General features: G+C 51.9%; 2 protein-coding genes across 15 annotated transcripts in view; both read right to left on the minus strand.

The window, feature by feature from the left end:
- The window catches only part of RFFL (ring finger and FYVE like domain containing E3 ubiquitin protein ligase), a 33,115-nt gene extending 27,010 nt beyond the window's left edge, over positions 1–6,105 (minus strand). For 2 of the 8 annotated variants that reach the window (XM_075113443.1, XM_075113440.1), the window contains exons 1-2: positions 5,917–6,049; positions 2,115–2,193 (exon numbers count right to left, since the gene is read on the minus strand). Coding sequence is in view for 3 of the 8 variants with exons in the window: in XM_075113440.1 (XP_074969541.1) it covers positions 2,115–2,164 (50 nt within the window). In the remaining 5 variants the exon portion in view is untranslated. Of the gene's footprint in view, positions 1–2,114; positions 2,194–3,638; positions 3,691–5,916 lie in introns of those variants that run through there. The other 6 variants (XM_075113448.1, XM_075113447.1, XM_075113450.1 and 3 more) reach the window with 6 other exon arrangements.
- A 3,676-nt stretch (positions 6,106–9,781) lies between these two features.
- RAD51D (RAD51 paralog D) lies at positions 9,782–17,168 on the minus strand. Of its 7 annotated transcripts, none has more exons than XM_075113207.1 (11): positions 17,068–17,168; positions 16,594–16,717; positions 15,325–15,386; positions 15,048–15,166; positions 14,118–14,199; positions 13,869–14,003; positions 13,330–13,425; positions 13,053–13,143; positions 12,128–12,198; positions 11,024–11,191; positions 9,782–10,313 (listed from the first exon to the last, which is right to left on the minus strand). In XM_075113207.1, the coding sequence occupies exons 1-11, from the start codon at positions 17,155–17,157 to the stop codon at positions 10,230–10,232; spliced, it is 1,122 nt and encodes a 373-aa protein (XP_074969308.1). In that variant the 5' UTR covers positions 17,158–17,168; the 3' UTR covers positions 9,782–10,229. The 7 variants fall into 7 exon arrangements, with proteins under 7 accessions (XP_074969308.1, XP_074969307.1, XP_074969306.1 ...); XM_075113206.1 differs by having other exon boundaries at positions 11,024–11,218; XM_075113205.1 differs by having other exon boundaries at positions 13,791–14,003.
- Between the last annotated feature and the right edge of the window lie 153 nt (positions 17,169–17,321).

Below are 17,321 nucleotides of genomic sequence, written 5' to 3' on the forward strand. Positions count from 1 at the left end.
AGCAAGAAGTATAAATAAAAACAGAGTAAGTTTGTCAAAAAGGAGGTTAGGTTTTAGACTTTATTAAATGCCTGCATCAACTCCCTCTCGCTTCTCTTCTGCATGAGACAAGATCTTACTCCTCTTACCCAAGAGCCCTTTGCAGGAAAAAAAAAGCACGAAAAGACTAGATTTGACTAAGCCAACAAGGTAACACAAGATCACATGCAACAACTGATAAGTCTTTCAATCCAAAAAACATAAGGTATGAATTATGTAAGTATGAGCCTCTGACTGGAAGAAATCTGTGTTCTAAGCTCCAAGAGCACAAATGACGCTCTATATAAACACCAGCTTCAATTTCTACTTTTTTGATTATATAGTCAAAAGGGACTTTGAAATCTACACTTTATTTGGAATCTGAAAAATAAACTGTTTCCAAACTATTTTGTAATGCTTGTGTAATGGCCTCAAGACAGCCAGTAATTTAGACAGCTGTGCAACTAGCCACAGAAGCTGCATTTTAGAAATCGCCCTTCTTTGGAACAATTGAAACTTTCTCCAGGACGAAGTCCGCACACAGAGAGCAGTGTTTCCCTGCAAGCATGTAACAGTTTCATTATTGTTTAACTACCAAAAAACAGCTCCAACAATCTATCAAGCTTGACATTTTACCCGTCTCTGCTGCTTGCCCAGAATACAGGGCGTATATAGGAAGAGGTTCAAGGATTCAGTAAGTCATTTTGTTAATCTAAACAGAGAAATATTTCCCTTCTTTTAATGATTAATTTGCCATTTTGAAAACCTATTCAGGAAACCACAGGCCTGCTTGTCCTCCATATTCTCAAATCCAAGTGTCTATAAAGAAATCTATTCCACCAGATGAATAAAAGCTCCATTTTAAAATACGCATAAAATGTTCAAAGGCAATCTTACAGAGAAGGGATTCCTCACTACAACAGAGCAGCAGTACCGGCTGCAGTTCCAGCCCACCAAACTACATCTGTAACATCAGACTACAGCAGATTATTAACCTGCTGCTCATCAAACCTCCCAGCCCCGGAACACCACTGCTTAGCAGGTTTCCAAATAACTGTGGCTCAGCCAGAGCCCTAAGAAGCACCAACGCATTCACAGAACAAAATTTATCAACACATGATGCAACCTCGTGGAGTATGTCCCCAAACACAACACTGGAGAAATTACTCATCTGAGTGTTTCTAACAGCTCAAAGTAGCTGGGTGAATGAAACGTGGAAGGCATTCACTGATGCCACTGCTTCCCGAGCAAGGTATTTTGACATCAACAAAAAGCAGCATCACACCAGTTTCAGACTGGACTTCCAGGGATACAGGTCTCTGACTCACCTGGGGAGCAAGCCAAACCAGTACAAGCTCATGCGCATAGTAAGTGGCGTTAACTTAATGATGCCACTTGTGACATTGCAGTTTGAAGTTATCCGTGTATATATAGACTATATAATGCCCAAAGGAACTACCCTTCTGCAGCAGAGGTAACCATGCAACAAGCTACTCCCAAAAGAGAGTATTTTAAATTTGCCTGTTTAAAATCGCACTTAACATCAGTCTAGAGGCTAAACAAAGATTCAAAGCGTATGCTGCTTGAACATATTCTTACAAGTACATCCCACAACCTTCCAAATATAAATAAAAAGGTGGCAGCGTAAAAAAAAGAAAGCTGATGTTCAATATTTTAGTCCACACTGAAGCACAGTGTGAAAATTCCTATTCCGAGACTATTTGGCACAGAAGCCAGAGGGCATTGGACAAAAGCCTAATTAATATTTCGGAGTAAAGTGAAAACCTCAAGAGCAATTCATGTGAAGAAAATTTTTTGATTTTAGAGACACTGAGAAGAATAAACAGTGTGTCAGGAAGCCACAATTCTTTTTAAAGAAAGCCCCTTATGGGAATGTAAATTTTAAAAGCCAAAAAAGGCTCTCAGAGGTTAGAATAAGCCATCTCTGAGTTCTGATGAAACCAGCTGAGAAAGAAGGGAGAAACTAATACAGAATTTGAATTCTTGATCTGATGGTCATACTCTGTTTTTTAAAGAAAACTGCAATTATTGCAATGTTCTTTGAAGACCAAGTAACTGACTTCAGAGGGACATACCATGAGGTGGTTCGAAGACTTGGCATGCAGACAAGTTCTGTCTCTAACATCAATTTAGCAGTGCTGCAATTGTCCCCACCTGTAAAACAGAGACTACACTTATTAACCCCTGCGAAGTGTTCCACGCTCCCTGAATGCTGGTTGGCACGAGTTGCAAGTACTCATTTCTGGCTTCTTGTCATGACCATCCCTGGGAAGCAGAGAAAAACAAGTGTGATACAGGGAGATGCAGATAGGTACTATCAAAACTAATGACTGGAATTACTTCGGGGAGCAGGCACTGGCTGGGCTTTTGCAATGGAAGCAGGCAATCAGGGGAGAGCTGGAAAAACATTTGCATCACGTGAATACGTTCAAGCGCAGAGCACAAAGCGCTGGCAGGTAAACAGCTGCGCCACCGCAGCAGCGCAGACCTTCCCCCAGCACTGACCATAACTCTTCCCCGAGAAGTCAGGTCAATACTCAAGTGTTTAGCCCACACGAGACTGCTGGGCATATTCAGGTAATTTAAAGCCATGCGGTGCTTGTTGGTGGAGCTCAGACTGTAGAGAAGTACGGAGTTCCCTCAGTTTTCGGTACCATGGACCAATAGGTCCTCTTTGCCCCATCAGCAGCAGTTCACGTGCAGTTGTGTCCAAAAAAGGGACTGGTGCACATAATTATCTGCATCTCACGTTATCCTTCTGCCAGCAAAGTGTTTTATTAAGCACCAAATACTTGGTTCAACATACTTTCTATTTTCTCATCTTTGGATCAGGCTTTATATCCCTCAGGACCAGTCAAAGGCTTCCGAGAAGAGACACTCCAATATATCCTATCTACATGTGAAAACGCACTCTTCCTATAAGGGACGGGAGGGTAGCCTAAACAAATTAAACACAACTTCTCCTATGTGTATTACAGCGAAACCAACACACACTAGATGAAGACAGCATTTTACCTGGCTAGACAGGAAGACACAAAGCTGCAGTCCTGGGTCTGACACACAGCCCGTCTAGCTCTATAGCCTGCCTCCAACGCAGGTCTAAGGGAGTCAGAGGCAGGCACACAGATATAGGAACACCGCAGCAGATGACTGAGTGAAAATCTGCTTACCCCCTTCCACCATGCAAAAGCTGGTTCAAAGTCTACAGCACAAGTTTTAAAAATCCTATATATAGCACTGGAGATTCAACTCAAATCGTGCTCCAGCCAGACTGAAGAATTTCCAGTCTAAGTTGTTATAAACAACAAACCATGGCACAAAGGTGCATAACGACAAGTGAAAATTACACAATTATAAAAAAAAAAAAAACAAAACAAAACACCCAACACAAAACCATACTGAAGTCAACCAAAATAAAGAAAAAACTGAAGTCCTGGAGAAAAGCTAGACAGACTTCAGTCAAAAACTCAACTAGTAACCACCAACCAACCCCAAAATATAATTCATATATATATAATTATTGCTCTGTACTCTTATTGTAAGAGTATTGCATTCAGCTCTCATTTTAAGGTGACTCCCAAGAGCCCAGTCACACGTACCTGCCAATGAGAAAGACTGAGACTCACTGAAAGTCAGCCTACTTCTTCTACCCTACAATTAAACACAACATTTAAATGATGGCTTTAAAACTAATCAAATTCAGGAAAAACTTGAGCAATTAAGCATTAACCCATGAACACCTAATTAAAAGCTGATTGCCTTGACATTGGTGTTCAATTGCTAGCAGCTGAGGGGACACGCAAACCACAGAGCACTGCAGCCAGGTAACTCTGCACTGGGATTCACACAGGCAGAGAGAATTGCCCCTAATGGAAAACACAGCAATAGCCCAGTAAATTGGGTTTTTTTTCATTAGACCCAATTGTTCCACCAAAAGCAACTGTTTACAAAGAATGAACACAAGATCCCCCTCCCCACGGTTGTGAACACAAAATGTGTTAAAGAGAACAGTATTTGACGGGCGGCTGTACGTAAATGCAGGGACATGGAATACATAAGAAACAACATTTGAAGCTCACAGCTTTGTGTTCTGCTTCTTGGCTCTGGAAAAACAAGGTAACACTGGAAATGATCACAAAGGGTAAATCCTCTGTTTGTTTGATGTAATCATGTGTCTGCCTTAATGATCATCTATATTAAAATATGAGCTTCAAATTTTTGAAAGACAACCCACTACAATGTAAACACACCAAAAACACCAACTTGTAACACACCTGTCATTTACCATCTCAATGAAATGGAGAACAAAAAAAGCATTTTGGAAATCCAGTAAGTTCTTTACAATTCCCATAATCAGGTTGGAAAGAACAGAAAACTGCCACAAGTTCCTACACTGCCCTGAAACAGTTCTCCGAAAGCAACGTCAGAGACCTCCTCCTGTGCTACCCACAGAAGATACGTCCTGTGTGAGAGAGGAGGAAGCAAGCTCAAAGAAAACACATAAACAAAACCAGTTTATGTCTCAGCAAATTAAACATTACCCTGAACATATCTTAATCAAAGAACCAATAAACTACAACATTCCTATCTATGCTTTAATATGATAACTACCTCTACACTATCTAAGTAAGCCTGGCCATCCTTGCAGTGTTTGAAAACACGTGAAACGATCAAGTGTAAGAGCTTGTTTATCACACGGTCATAACATTGACAGCATTCATCCTTAGCTGTTTTGCCAGGTCCCTGATCTGTAAAGGCTCAGACTGGACTGCGTGCACGTCCTCACTGCAGAGAATTTACATTTATGAACCTGCAATCACATGCTGAGACACTGGTAAGAAACAGATTTGACGATACGTCAACACTTTCTCCACAGGAAACACCTTGACCACTTTACAGGAACAAACTGTTCTGAAGAACACCGAGGACTTAAATTTTCTGAACTCCTTTTGCCTTCTGTGGCAAAGGAAAGACCTTCACAGCTTTCACTTAGCCATACACCCCCTATTTGGAGCAGAAGTGGGGCAGAGCTCCTTATTAAGAAAATAACTTGGGTCCTGGCCACCAAGGAAGCACCACCCGCCCCAAGCGCGCTGCCACCATCCCAACACGTTAGTACTTGGACACGATATAATGCAAAGAGACAGCAATCTAAGCGAAGAGCTGTACTGAAGGCTGGCGCTTATCCAGAATGCCTCGGTTCTCAGAGCATTTTGAGCAGAATAACCCACTGAACCTCAGGTCGCCTTTGGGAGCAGAACGTGGGGAAGGGAAGAGTTTCTGACCACGTTCTAACCAGGAGCAAAGAGGCTGTCCCCGAGTCCCACTCGCCCTGCCAGGGCAGCCCTGCAAGTGCTTCCTGTGGGGATCCCCCTCACCCCATCTCCCCAAAACTAAAATCTTGGTGCTCGCAGCCCCCATCCAGCCCGTCCCTGGAATCCAGCCCTGCTCCCAGCAGCCCCAGCCTCGCTGCCCGGCGCCCCCCAAGCCCTGCAGCCCCCTCCTGCCCCACGTCCCCCCACAATTAACAATACCCCCCACCCACAGCGGTTCCCCCACCCCACAGCCCCTTCATAACCCCCAACAGCAACTCCACTTCCTCACAGCGCCCACATTTACCTGCCCCCCCCCCTTACCCCATGCACCCTCCCTACTCTGTCAGACCCCCCGAACGCCTCAGCCCGCCCGAAGCGGCAGCCCCCTCCCTGGCCCACATGCCCCCCGGCAGCCCCACCATCCCAGCAACCCCCTCCCTGCCTCACACTCCCCCCCGTCAGTCCCCCGAAGGCCCCAACCCCCTCTCCCCCCCCCCCCCCCCCCGGCAGCCCCCACCCCAGCCCCATGCCCCTATACCCCCAAGCCCCGGTAGCCCCTCACCCGCCTCCTTCTGCGGCCCCGTCTCGCAGAGGGCGGCGGGGCCGGGCTGCGGGTCGGCCCGAGCCCCCGCTCGGCGGCGGCGGCGCTATGGCAACTGCGCACCGCGGCGGCCAGTCACCGAGAGACCGGCCAGAGCGGCTGCCACAGAGCAGCGAGATAGGCGCTACCGGGCGGCCCGCCCCCGCCGGCGCAGAGGATTCTCTGGCGCCCTCAGGAGGCCGAGAGGGCAGCACCGCCCATGGGGCGCGGCGGCTCCAAGGGCTGAGGGTTCGAGTCCCGGCCCGGGCAGCGTGGAGTCGGGGCATAGGTGGGGGTTCCAGAGGTTCTGCTGCGTGCAGGGGACGCATGCCTATACATACAGCTAGAGCCGTATATAGATATGTACACACATCCCCATACATACACATATGCACACAATGTCTATAAACACACACGGATGTATTTTACACATATCAAGGGTAAACAAGCCCTCGGTGCCAAAAGACATCCCTGCTGCTTGGGGTGAGGGGTGCCCTCTCTGCCCTGGGATGGGTTTTATCACCCTGCTCCAGGCCCCTCCGGCTGATTTAGGCAAGGAGAAGGAGCAGGGAGAGGGAACGTCCCCACACGTGCTGGCACAGCCAGGCCCTGTCTTACAGGGTCGCAGAAGTGCCTGACTGAGCGCAGCGGAGAAAGGCTGAATTAGGATATTTAGGTCAGAAACTCTTTTCAGCCTAATTTAACTATGCAAATTCAGGGCAAATCAGCTCGAGTAAGAAGTCAAGTTTTTCCAGAATGGGTAATAGATTCCTGTAGCCTGAACCCTTCTGCTGTCCCAGACCAAGCAATAACCAGCACCCACAGCAATACCTTCCCTGGGTGACGCAGCCAGAAAATCAGGACATCGCCATCACCTCACACGCACGCTACCTACCTCAGCAGTGAACCCGGGAGCGGAGGAGCTGCCAGCCGAAGCTCAGCCATGCCCCAAATCACACCATCCTCCCCAACCTATCCAGCTGTTTCCCAAGAGGGCATAAAATTCTCACAGCTGCAATTAGCTGATTGCCAAGGAGAGAAAATCTTCCCAGGTCACAGCTATGCCCAAAAGCCTGGGGTAGGTAGCTCTGGAGGAGCGCAGCCCATGTGTTGTTGCCTTTTCCCAGTCTCTTCCTGACCAACTGGCCCCGTCCCTGTTGAATCACCGTCCCATGACTGTTCCCCAGTGACTAAGTGCAAAAGCAGAGTTTCTTCTGTCATTTCCCGGGGGCCGTGGCAAAGATGTACGCTGGGTGCGTGGCTGGTCTCATGCGGAGGCTGATGCAGGGTTCAAAGCCAGCTATTCCCCTTCTTATCCTCCTGCTAGTTAGGGCAAGGAGACAGTAAGAAAGCCCCATTGGTTCATCTATAACCAGAGGTTTCTGTTTGGCTCTTTCCCTGCTCCATACTCCCCTGTGAGAGCTTTGCTTCCCCTACAGAACCTCCAGCAGAGAGATAAAACAGTAGCGCACGGTTTTGGTTGAAAGTTGTGTGTACCAGGGGTACCAGCCAGGGGTGGGTTGACCCTGGATGGACACCGGGTGCCTCCCAAAGCTGCTCTATTGCTCCCCTCCTCAGCTGTACAGGGGAGAGAAAATCTAGTGAAAGGCTCATGGGTTGAGAAAAGGACAGGGAGAAATCAGTCACACAGGCAAAACAGACTTGACTTGGGGAAATTTGTTTAATTTGTTGCTGATCAAATCAGAGTAGGGTAATAAGAAATAAAACCAATCCTTAAAATACCTTCCCCCCACCCCTCCCTTCTTCTCAGGTTCAACTTCACTCCCAATATTCTCTCCCTCTTCCCCCTTCAGTGGGGCAGGGGGACGGGGAATGGGGGTTGTGGTCAGTCCATCACATGTTGTCTCTGCCACTCCTTCCTCCTCAGGGGGAGGACTCCTCACACTCTTCCCCTGCTCCAGCGTGGGGTCCCTCCCACAGGAGACAGGCTTCCGTGGACTTGCTCCAGTGTGGGTCCCTCCCAGGGGGTGCAGTCCTTCAGGAACAGGCTGCTCCAGCGTGGGTCCCCCACAGGGTCACCAGTCCTGCCAGCAAACCTGCTCCAGCGTGGGCTCCCCTCTCCATGGGCCCAGAGGTCCTGCCACGAGCCTGCTCCAGCGCAGGCTTCCCACAGGGTCACCGCTTCCTTTGGGCATCCACCTGCTCCGGCATGGGATCCTCCACGGGCTGCAGGTGGGTATCTGCTCCACCGCTAACCCCCATGGGCTGCAGGGGCCCAGCCTGCCTCACCATGGTCTTCACCACGGGCTGCAGGGGAACCTCTGCTCTGGTGCCTGGAGCACCTCCTCCCCTCCTCCTTCACTGGCCTCGGTGCCTGCAGGGCTGCTCCTCTCACACATCCTCACTCCTCTCTCCAGCTGCAATTGCTGTTACACAGGGTTTTTTTCCCCCTTCTTAAATACATTATCCCAGTGCGCTACCACTGTCACTGATGGGCTCGGCCTTGGCCAGCAGCAGGTCTGTCTTGGAGCCAGCTGGCATTGGCTTTGTCAGACATGGGGGAGGCTTCTAGAAGCTTCTCACAGATGCCACCCTGTACCCCCCACTATCAAAACCTTGCAACATAAATCCAATACAACCAGCTCTTTATTCACAGCTTCAGGACACATAACAAGCTAAATTTTCTGCTTGTAAGGACCAGCCACATCAGCACAGGTCTCCAGCAGACAGAAGAACCATGTTCCTCCTCACCCCAGCCAGCCGGGCTGCAATCCCTGCGGCCAAACCTCCCCTCCCATTTGGAAAGTCCAGAAATGCAAATAAATACACAAATTTAAGATACATTTCTTTTTACTGAGAAGCATTTAATGTACGGCTCAGGTTGCTTTGGCACGTTCCCCTCCTCGGGCAGGACCTGCTGGGAGCACGGCCTTTCCCACAGCCTTGGGCTCGGGGCTGCAGTGGTGGGGTGGCCATGATGGAGGTGGGACCTGCCCCATAAATCAGAGCCCCAGGAGCACCGGGAGCTGGGTTTCACAGGAAGCATGGCTCTAAGAGATGTGCAAAACAAGAATCTGTGCTGACACCTGGCACTGCCTCTTGGGAAAGCAGAATAGGTGTTCACACACCCCTTTTAGCTGCCCCTTCCCTAGAGCAGCTATTTTCTCAGGCATACAAGGCTGTACAGTGTTATGCCTGCTCTGGAGAAATTAGCACCCAAGTTCTGGCTAAATCAGACTTCTCTTTGCCCAGCAGAGCCTAGGAAGGCTCCAGAAGCCGTACTGCTGTTGTTAGTTTAACAAGCATGCCCTGATGAGTCCCAGCCTCCACAATCTGTTATCAGCAGCCTTGGAAGTGCAAGCCACAGCTCAGCTCATCTGCCAAGGAGGTTTCTTATCAAGCAGAGCGTGAGGGTGTCTAAGGCATCTGTGATGAAGAGGAGCACCCACACTGCATCCCAGCCTCCCATCTCCTCCCCAGCATCACATGAGCCCCCAGGAGGTTGCCCAGAGCAGGCGAGAGCAGCTGGAAAGCACTGGAGCAAGGAGAGAGTATTCTAAACTTTACCACATGCAATGCAGTAGGTCTTTAAGCACCATCCATGGCCAGCTGGTGTCAGACAGGACTCATCCATCCCAGCTGATCCAGATCTTAACCTTCATCAAGGAACAGCAATTCCTTATACAGCACAGTCATGCCCCAAAGATACCAGCAGCTCCCTACAGGGTAGGGGTGTTGCTCCGGGGAGAAGGTCAGATTAAGAATCTGATTATATGTCCCTGCTCATCAACAGCCTGTCCCACCCCAGCCCTGCTAGGGGCTAAACATCAAAATTTTAATTAACAGCAGTTACCATTAATTGAATTCTAGCTCTCAAGAACCACAGCAGTGTGCAACATCTTTTTTATTTCTGACCCAAGACCACTGTGGGCTGCCCAAGTATGATAGAGCTCCAGGACCAGAGGGCAGCGAGTGATGGGGGGAACAAAACCACCACAAGGAGTCATGTGTTTGTGCAGGGACAAGCCAGCTGGTCCCAAGCCAACACCTGAGGACAGGACTGGCTCTGCCGGTTGAAGACAAGCCTGCAGCAGAGGAGAGGACCTGGTTGTCATGCTGCCCACACAGCCCAGACACTGCAGGCAGCATCTGCTGAGGCAAGGAGATCTCCAGGGAACCTCATGCTCATTTTCTTCCCAGCGCAGAAAAACAAGAGCTTCATGTTGGTCCTTCCCAGGGCTGCAGGACTCAGAGGCAGTCTGTAAAACTGTCAGTGTGCTTGCCTGCTTTTTTTGCAGCTCTCTTGGACCTTGACTTTTGCTGTTCCACCCGCATCAGAGCCCCTGTGTGGGTGTTGCTGGGCTCAGCTCTTGCACAACACCATTTCCAGTATCCAGCTCTACCTGTATCCCCGTCGGCTGCAAGAAGAAACAGAGAGGAGCTTAACCTTACACTGCTGGGACTCTAAGGGCAAACCTGTACATCACTGCACCTGCTCCAGAGCCAAAAATCCCCAATTACATCCCCTTGAGGATTTCTTTCTGCTAGTGCCCTCATTTTAACTGGGTCTGCGGAATACAGAGATACAAATAGAGAATGCAATTTAGTAAAGAAAGAACATCTTGCTCTGAGATATCCCCAGACACACTATTATTTAGCACATCCAGGAGGTGTTTCACTGCCCAGCATGCCACCACATCCAAACCCATTTGGATCAGGCCACAGCGTGGGCTCAGAGCCAGCAGGGTCAGGCAGTGCTGCCCTGTACATAGGCAGGATTAAAGCCAAAGCCACCTCTGCAGGTGCTGGAGCCAGCTCCATGGGATCCTCACTGCCCACACGCAATCAGGAGAGCAAGACAAGCACAAGGAACACGACGACCTGGATTGGAAGCGGTGCCGCTCATTTAACGTGCCTATAAATACAAGCTCAGGCTGTTGGGAACAGATGCTCTTCTCTTCCACAGCACACAACCAGGTTGCATTTGCTCCTCTCCCATCACTGTGGGTCACCCAGTGAGGCCCGATCCTGCCCTACCCTCAGAAGGAGCATCCCTCTGCTCCGAAGCCAGGGCCACATCACATAGCTGCTTCTCCATTACCAGAGGGACTGGCCCAGGGAGCCTCACCTGTCGGGGTGACTTTGCCAAGGAAGCGACACGCTGCGTGGTGGCTTTCTCCCAGGTGGCTTCTTTGCTCTCCAGCAGCACCCGGGTGCTGGGCACAAAACTCCAGGAGCGGCCAAGGGCTGGCTTCAGTGGACCAGCGCTGCTGTCCCTTGTCACCTGGTTAGTCACCTGCAGCACAAACAGGCTTATCAGTGTCTGGGAAAAGCAGTGCCACTTGGTGTAATGAAACAGCCGAGATCACCAGGAGATAATGGCCAGTCTGCCACTTCTATGAAGTTTATTCTTCTCCATCCCAAGCCCTCCTTTGTGGCACCTCCAGGGCGTCCCCTCTAAGCACAGCCCACACAGCTGTCCCAGATATGTACTCAGACAGGAGCTCGCTCCTATCTGCAAGCTGCAGTGACTCCTGGTGCTGAAGCCATCTGTGAACTTTAACTCGGAGCCTCCAAGCGTCCTTCCAGGCACTCCGTCTGCGTCACTTTATCACTAATCAGAGAAAAGGGCAGGTCTGTCTCGACATCTTCCAGGGCTGGGTTCAGCAGACCACTATTTTCTGTTGTGGGCTTCGCAATACAAACACACTAATTGTGGTCCCAGCAACCTGTCTGGGTGCATTGAAGCAAATGCAATTGCTTGGCCAAGAGCTGGGGAAGACTGGAGTAGGGCCTCTTCCAGTCCCCAGCTCCTTCTGGATGATGCAATGCCCTGCAGTTCCCCCGAGGTAACTAAGCAAGAGGTTACTCAGTATGCTGGCCAGCCCCTTAAATGAATGGTGTTATATCAGAAATAAATACAAACAACCTTTCAATCTGTCTGTACTTAACTCTACCTTGCTCCATCAAGTGAATGCCGTGTTGGCTGAGGGCAGCAATAAAAGGGGGCAGCAATTCAGCCCTGTTCTTGCTCCACACTCACTAGAACAAGACATCTGCAGGCTGCAGAGAAGCAGAGTTATGTTGGGGAGCAGAGCAACATGGGATACAGGCCTCTTGCTCCTGCTTAGCTGGGAGTCGGGTCCCCCCGCCCAGGAGCTCCAGAGCCCCTCCACAGCTCCTCACCATGGTGCACGCCAGCACACGAAGGACAAGATGAAGCAACACTCACCACAACAGCAAGGCTGAACTCCCTGGCCAGTGTCTTCAGCTCCCTGGCTAGCTGCATCATGATGGCCAAACCTGAGGGAGGACAAAGCATATGGGTGTCTGGGGATCAACCCCCAAAGTGCATCTTGGAGGCAGGTGACACCTAGATTTGCATGAACACTAGATTTGGTGCTGGTGTTCAGGAACACCCCCAACCTATTTCCATCACCAGCACCCCAATGTACCCACTGCACCTGTACACTCCAGGGCACTTCAGCCGAATGGATGTGGCATGGACAGACCAATCCCTAAGTTGTTCCACCCCCTCCTTTCCCATCTTAGAAGCCCTAAGGCCAAAAAACCTTACAGAAGCACCAGGCGCTCCAGCCAAAGCTGGCCATGTTGATTTAACAGGTGCAGGACCCCTCTCCCCAGCTCACAGCTTCATTTCCTACAGCCCATGGCTGCAAGGGGGCCTCCTGTGATAGCACTGGCTGCCACCCAGGTGTGCAAGACCCTCTGGAAAGTGTTTGAGGGGCCTCCTTGGCATCTCAGCCAGCAGAAAGCCCCTCACTCCTGATTTATGGTCCTTTCTAGCAGGAAGAGCCTCAGGAGAGCTTTGCAAACTGTGCTAGCAACCACAACGTATCTGTGACACTGTGAGGAGAGGTTTTAATCTGTGGTCAAACAGTTCAGTGCCTCCTCTGTCCCCTGGCCAAGTTTCAGACCACTGGCATGGGCTTGCGCAGCCTCAGCAGCTTGAATGTTTGCCCATAACACTGCAAACAGACTCCCCCTTTATCCAGTTGCAAAGGAAGAGCTGGGGGCAGTCGCACCCACATTCGTCCTGCCCCAGATCCAGGCACAGCACCCATGGGAGGAAGATGCTCTTCAGGATGAGCAGAGAGGTCTGCAACTTCATTGCACATCCTAACAAATCAGCTCACCCTCTGACTGCTTGCCGCCCAGCAGCGGGTAAATCACAGCCGAGACAGAGTCGATCACCACGATCTTCAGAGGTCCCATGGAGCTCACGACCTGAAAGAAGGAGGCACCATGTGCAATGTACAGTAACAAATCCAGCAGTTTTGGAGGTCGTGAGCTGCACGGGGGCTCAAATGTCCCCAGGACAGGGTGATCTGGTGTCACTAGTCAAGCACACAAGCCCTGCTGCCCTCCTTGCAGCTCTGGGGAAGGGAGAGGGGCGCCAACCCTTGCTCCTACCTGCTGGGAGAGGCGGTCCCGCAGCTCCTGCAAGGCTCTCAGCATTTCATAGATGTCAAACACACGGACCACCTGGATCCGCTGCAAAGCCTCCAGCTGCAGCACAAAGTGGCATCACCAACAGCCTCACCCCCTCTAGGACTCATTATATTCCTCCTGCCCCAGCTGCTACATGCTCTTTGCATGCATACCATGCCATGGAGCCAGGGACCCTTATTTCTTCCACATTTGCCTCCACCCCATGAACGCTGTTGTCTCCATTGCACTGATGGAAGAAGCAATGCGGATTTTGCTCAGGGAGCAAAAGTGTGAGCAATTACTGCAAGCCTTCCCCTTCTCTCCAAGAAAAAAAACCGAAGTGCAGTGTCTGTCCCTGAGCACACCACCCACCCAGCCACAGGAGGAAGAGTTTGGACCCCAAAAAAGCCCACAGGAATAAAGGCAGAGCTGGAGAGACAAACCATCTCTGGGAGTTGTCTCCAGCCAAGAGCCAAGGCAGTTTTAGTGCTAGTGGAGGGACCAGCTCCAGGGGAACTTGCCTGCTCTTCCTTGTCTTCTGCCTGGCCTTGAAGCATCTGGTAAACACGGGAGGCAGTGAACCCCCCCGTGGAGTCGAGGAACAGAACATGCTGCTGGAGGCTGAGAGACACACTGGCCGCAATGCCCAGGCACACCTGGAGAGGCAGGGACCAGGCATCAGCCAGCCCTCCCACGTCCCTCTGCTTCACATGCCTGAAGGCAACATCTTCACCCTACCTGTCCTCGCCCCTCTCCTCCGTCCCACTCACCTGTGTCTTCCCACTGCCCGGCGCTCCCATGAGCTCCGTCACTTCCCCCGTGTACAGCCCAGAGTCCAGCAGCTGGTCCAGGCTATGGATTGAACAGGAGGTGGGATTATCAACACCCCTTCAGCCAGAATGGCAGGGGCATCAGAAAGCAGCAGTCCCAGATATCTGTCCACACAAGTGCCTCAGGCTCTGCTCCTTCCCTCCCATCTTCCCTCTCCACATAGTGGGCAACAGCAGATCTGCAGTGTGGGGGCATCCAACAGCAGTTGGACTCTATGATCTTAAGGGTCCTTTCCAACCTTAACAATACTATGATCCTAAGAGGACAGTCCTGAGCTGGAGAAGAGCTTTGATCCTGGGAGCAAGGTTTGAATGCCAAGCGTTTCTCTGCACAGCCACTGTAACAACTCAGCAAGGAGACAGGGGAAGGGAAGAAATAAGGACGTGCCATAGGGTAACTCATTTCCATGCCTGATCTAGACAGTTTGGACCACCATCACTGAACAGCCCTCCCAGATCCATAACCCTCTCCTCTGGAGCCTCAGGGAACCATAAACCATAAACCTCTCCTCCAGCCCTCAAGGGAAAGGCTGGAGGCAGCATGTTGTCTGGTCTAGAAGTGAGACACAATCACTTCCCAAAAGGTGTGCAGGCTCTCACAAGGACAAGGGCAATGTCATTCCCTCAAGGGACACAGACCGTCTGGCTTTGCAGCTACAGGACAGGAGGAAGAATCACCTCTGCTCCCAAAAGCAGGGACAGGCTGTGGCTGGAAGTTTTTAAAACCGCTGCTGGGGATGTTTTGGACAGCACTGACCCTGCTCAAGCCATCACCACATTGAAAACCAAAGCCTGCATTGGGCAACCACAGCCTTTTGCCACACGTCCAGCCCTGGGCAGACCTGCTGGTTTGCCAGGCGATGTACCCACCTTCGGTTCCCAGTGGGCAGGATGGCCGTGGAGCTCTTGAGCTCCTCGTAGAGGTCTGCGCCGTTGGCAGGGAAGGCAGAGAACTGGGCCAGGAGCACACGTCTCACTGCAACGAGCGCCTGGTGGGAAGAGACACATCTGGAAACAGGACTGAGGAAGGCCAGGGCCAACAGCATCCACTGCAGAAGGTCCCCCCAGACAAGCCTATCCAAGCTGTGAGCTGAACAGCTTCTGAGCTCCCTGATAAATGTACCAGGGCTTTGGAGTCACCCTTTACCTTGTAAGATAGGGAACACTTCTGGGAAACATCCTCCAGGTCTGATGACACAAAGTCCACCACTGCAAAAAACAGGAGGGACAAGAATTTGGAAGCCAAACCTGGACAGGCCACGAACACCAGAGAGATGACCAGCTTAGACAGAACCTGCCTGTGGGCATCAAGAGGGAAAATGTCTGTCCCCTCTGCCAACGCTTCCAGTGGGTGAGCAGGGTGCCCCGCAAAACAGAGTACTGGAGCTTTTCCTCCGAGATGGCCCTACCGCCCATTGCAAAACAAATTGTTTCTTGCAAAACAGATCAGGGACAGAAACTGGTAAAAATTCTCTCCGTTTGCTCAAGAGCTGCCCGGGGCCATTGGAAGCTGGGCCAGCCAAGAGAGTCCTCTTCTGTCAGCAGCTGACCCAGAACGCCAGCACTGGGCATGCCAGGAAGGGCTAAAGCCACAGAAATCAGAAAAACTAGTGGCCCCGTCTCTGCTCCCAGGAACCGCTCCAAGATTCATTTTTTCAGATAGATGTGCACGTTATTGGTTAAAAAAAAGTGGTAAAAAGCAGTTCTTATAGGGAAGACAAGGATTACAATATTCACGGCTCCAGCACACGCAGGATCTCACAGATCTCATTTAACTAGAATAGTGTTTCTCTCAGTTCTAATCCAGTTTCTCAGAGCAAGTAAAGAATCCACCTGAAGTCTTTTCCTTCCCCCAAAGAGCAGGCCTCGCCCAGGGTGCAGTGTGCCAGGAGCACAGGCATTTTTCAGAAGGAAAAAATGCACAAACCCTCCTGAAATACTTTCTAAAAGCCGTAATTGATCATCCCACAAAAGGCCTCTGTGGAGACTGCTACCATGTCCTAACACACTCCTGCTCCTATGGAGAAGTCCTGACTCATCACATCCACCCCGGGGGACCCAGAAGACATCCGGCAAGGAGGATACGGGAGGGATATTGCACCATCACCCTTCCAGGGTGCAGGATGATGCGGGCACAGGGACTGGAGCTGCAGCCCTTCAGGCTCCTGCAGGGGATGCCTGATGTGCTCATGGCAGACAACCTGTGCCCACCTTCCTTTCCACCATGGGGTTCTAAGAAAACTCCCGGCTGCAGCTCCTGGGCCGCCAGCCAAAGCCACAGAGGCAGGAGGTGTTTTCCAGGGGCTGCCCCGCAGCCCAGACCACCCAGGCCCAGCCTGGCAGGAGAACACGATGCCACCCCAAACGTGCAGGGAATGACATTCCCCACCCCGAGACCCCACCGCCGCCCCGTTACCCGTCCTGATGCCGTTCGCCCTGAGAAGCTGGATCATCTCTTCGGTGAGCCCAGGGCACAGCCCAGCCCGCAGGACCACCATGGCCCCGGCCACCCACCGCAGGGCCGGGAGAGGAGAGGAGACCTGCGGAGGAGACGGGAGAGCGGATTTGGCTCCGTCCTGGCACGGCCCGCACCCCACACGTGCGGCAAAGCCGCAGCCGGTCCCCGGAGCTGCGGGCACGGCGGCTGCGCCTGGGAGGGGTGGTTACGGTGAACGTTAGTCTCCCAAACAGCCCCAAACCCTGCAGAGCGGCTGGCCCCGGGCATCGCCGTGCCTCAGCCGGCAGCTCCAGCGCACGGAGCAGCGCATCCCCGCGGCGGCCGCCTTTCAGCAGAGCCCTTCGGGGCACACTCACCCCTGTGGACGCAGAAAGCCCCACCCCGAGCTTTCCACCCCACCCTCACCGCCCCGCCTTTGCACCCCAAATGCACCCGAGGCCGGGGAGCCCCGGGGTCCCGTCCCCCCGCCCGCTCGCCTTCCTGCTTCCTGCGGGCAGCGGAAGAGCCGGGCAGGGCCCGCATTGGCGGCCCCCCCCAGCCCGGGCTTTGCCCCCCCCCCGGCCCGGGCTTTGCCCCCCCGGCCCCTCCGCCGGGCCCTGCCCGGGGCAGCGCTGCCAGCCCCCGCCTGCAGACGCCCCTCCGGCGCCGCTCCCTCCTCGCCGGCCCCAGCGAGGCAAAACCTTCTG

This window comes from Phalacrocorax aristotelis, chromosome 18 (assembly GCF_949628215.1).
Source record: "Phalacrocorax aristotelis chromosome 18, bGulAri2.1, whole genome shotgun sequence".
NCBI classification, from domain to species: Eukaryota; Metazoa; Chordata; class Aves; order Suliformes; family Phalacrocoracidae; genus Phalacrocorax; species Phalacrocorax aristotelis.

Excerpts from the sequence above, each read along its gene's own strand:
- RAD51D (XM_075113204.1), bottom strand. The coding sequence starts at position 17,157 with ATGCGGGCCCTGCCCGGCTCTTCCGCTGCCCGCAGGAAGCAGGAAGGC. Across the intron at positions 13,144-13,329 it reads GGGACCGCCTCTCCCAGCAG|GTCGTGAGCTCCATGGGACC; the intron begins GTAGGAGCAAGG and ends TCCTTCTTTCAG. Across the intron at positions 12,199-13,052 it reads GGGCGGCAAGCAGTCAGAGG|GTTTGGCCATCATGATGCAG; the intron begins GTGAGCTGATTT and ends GTCCTCCCTCAG.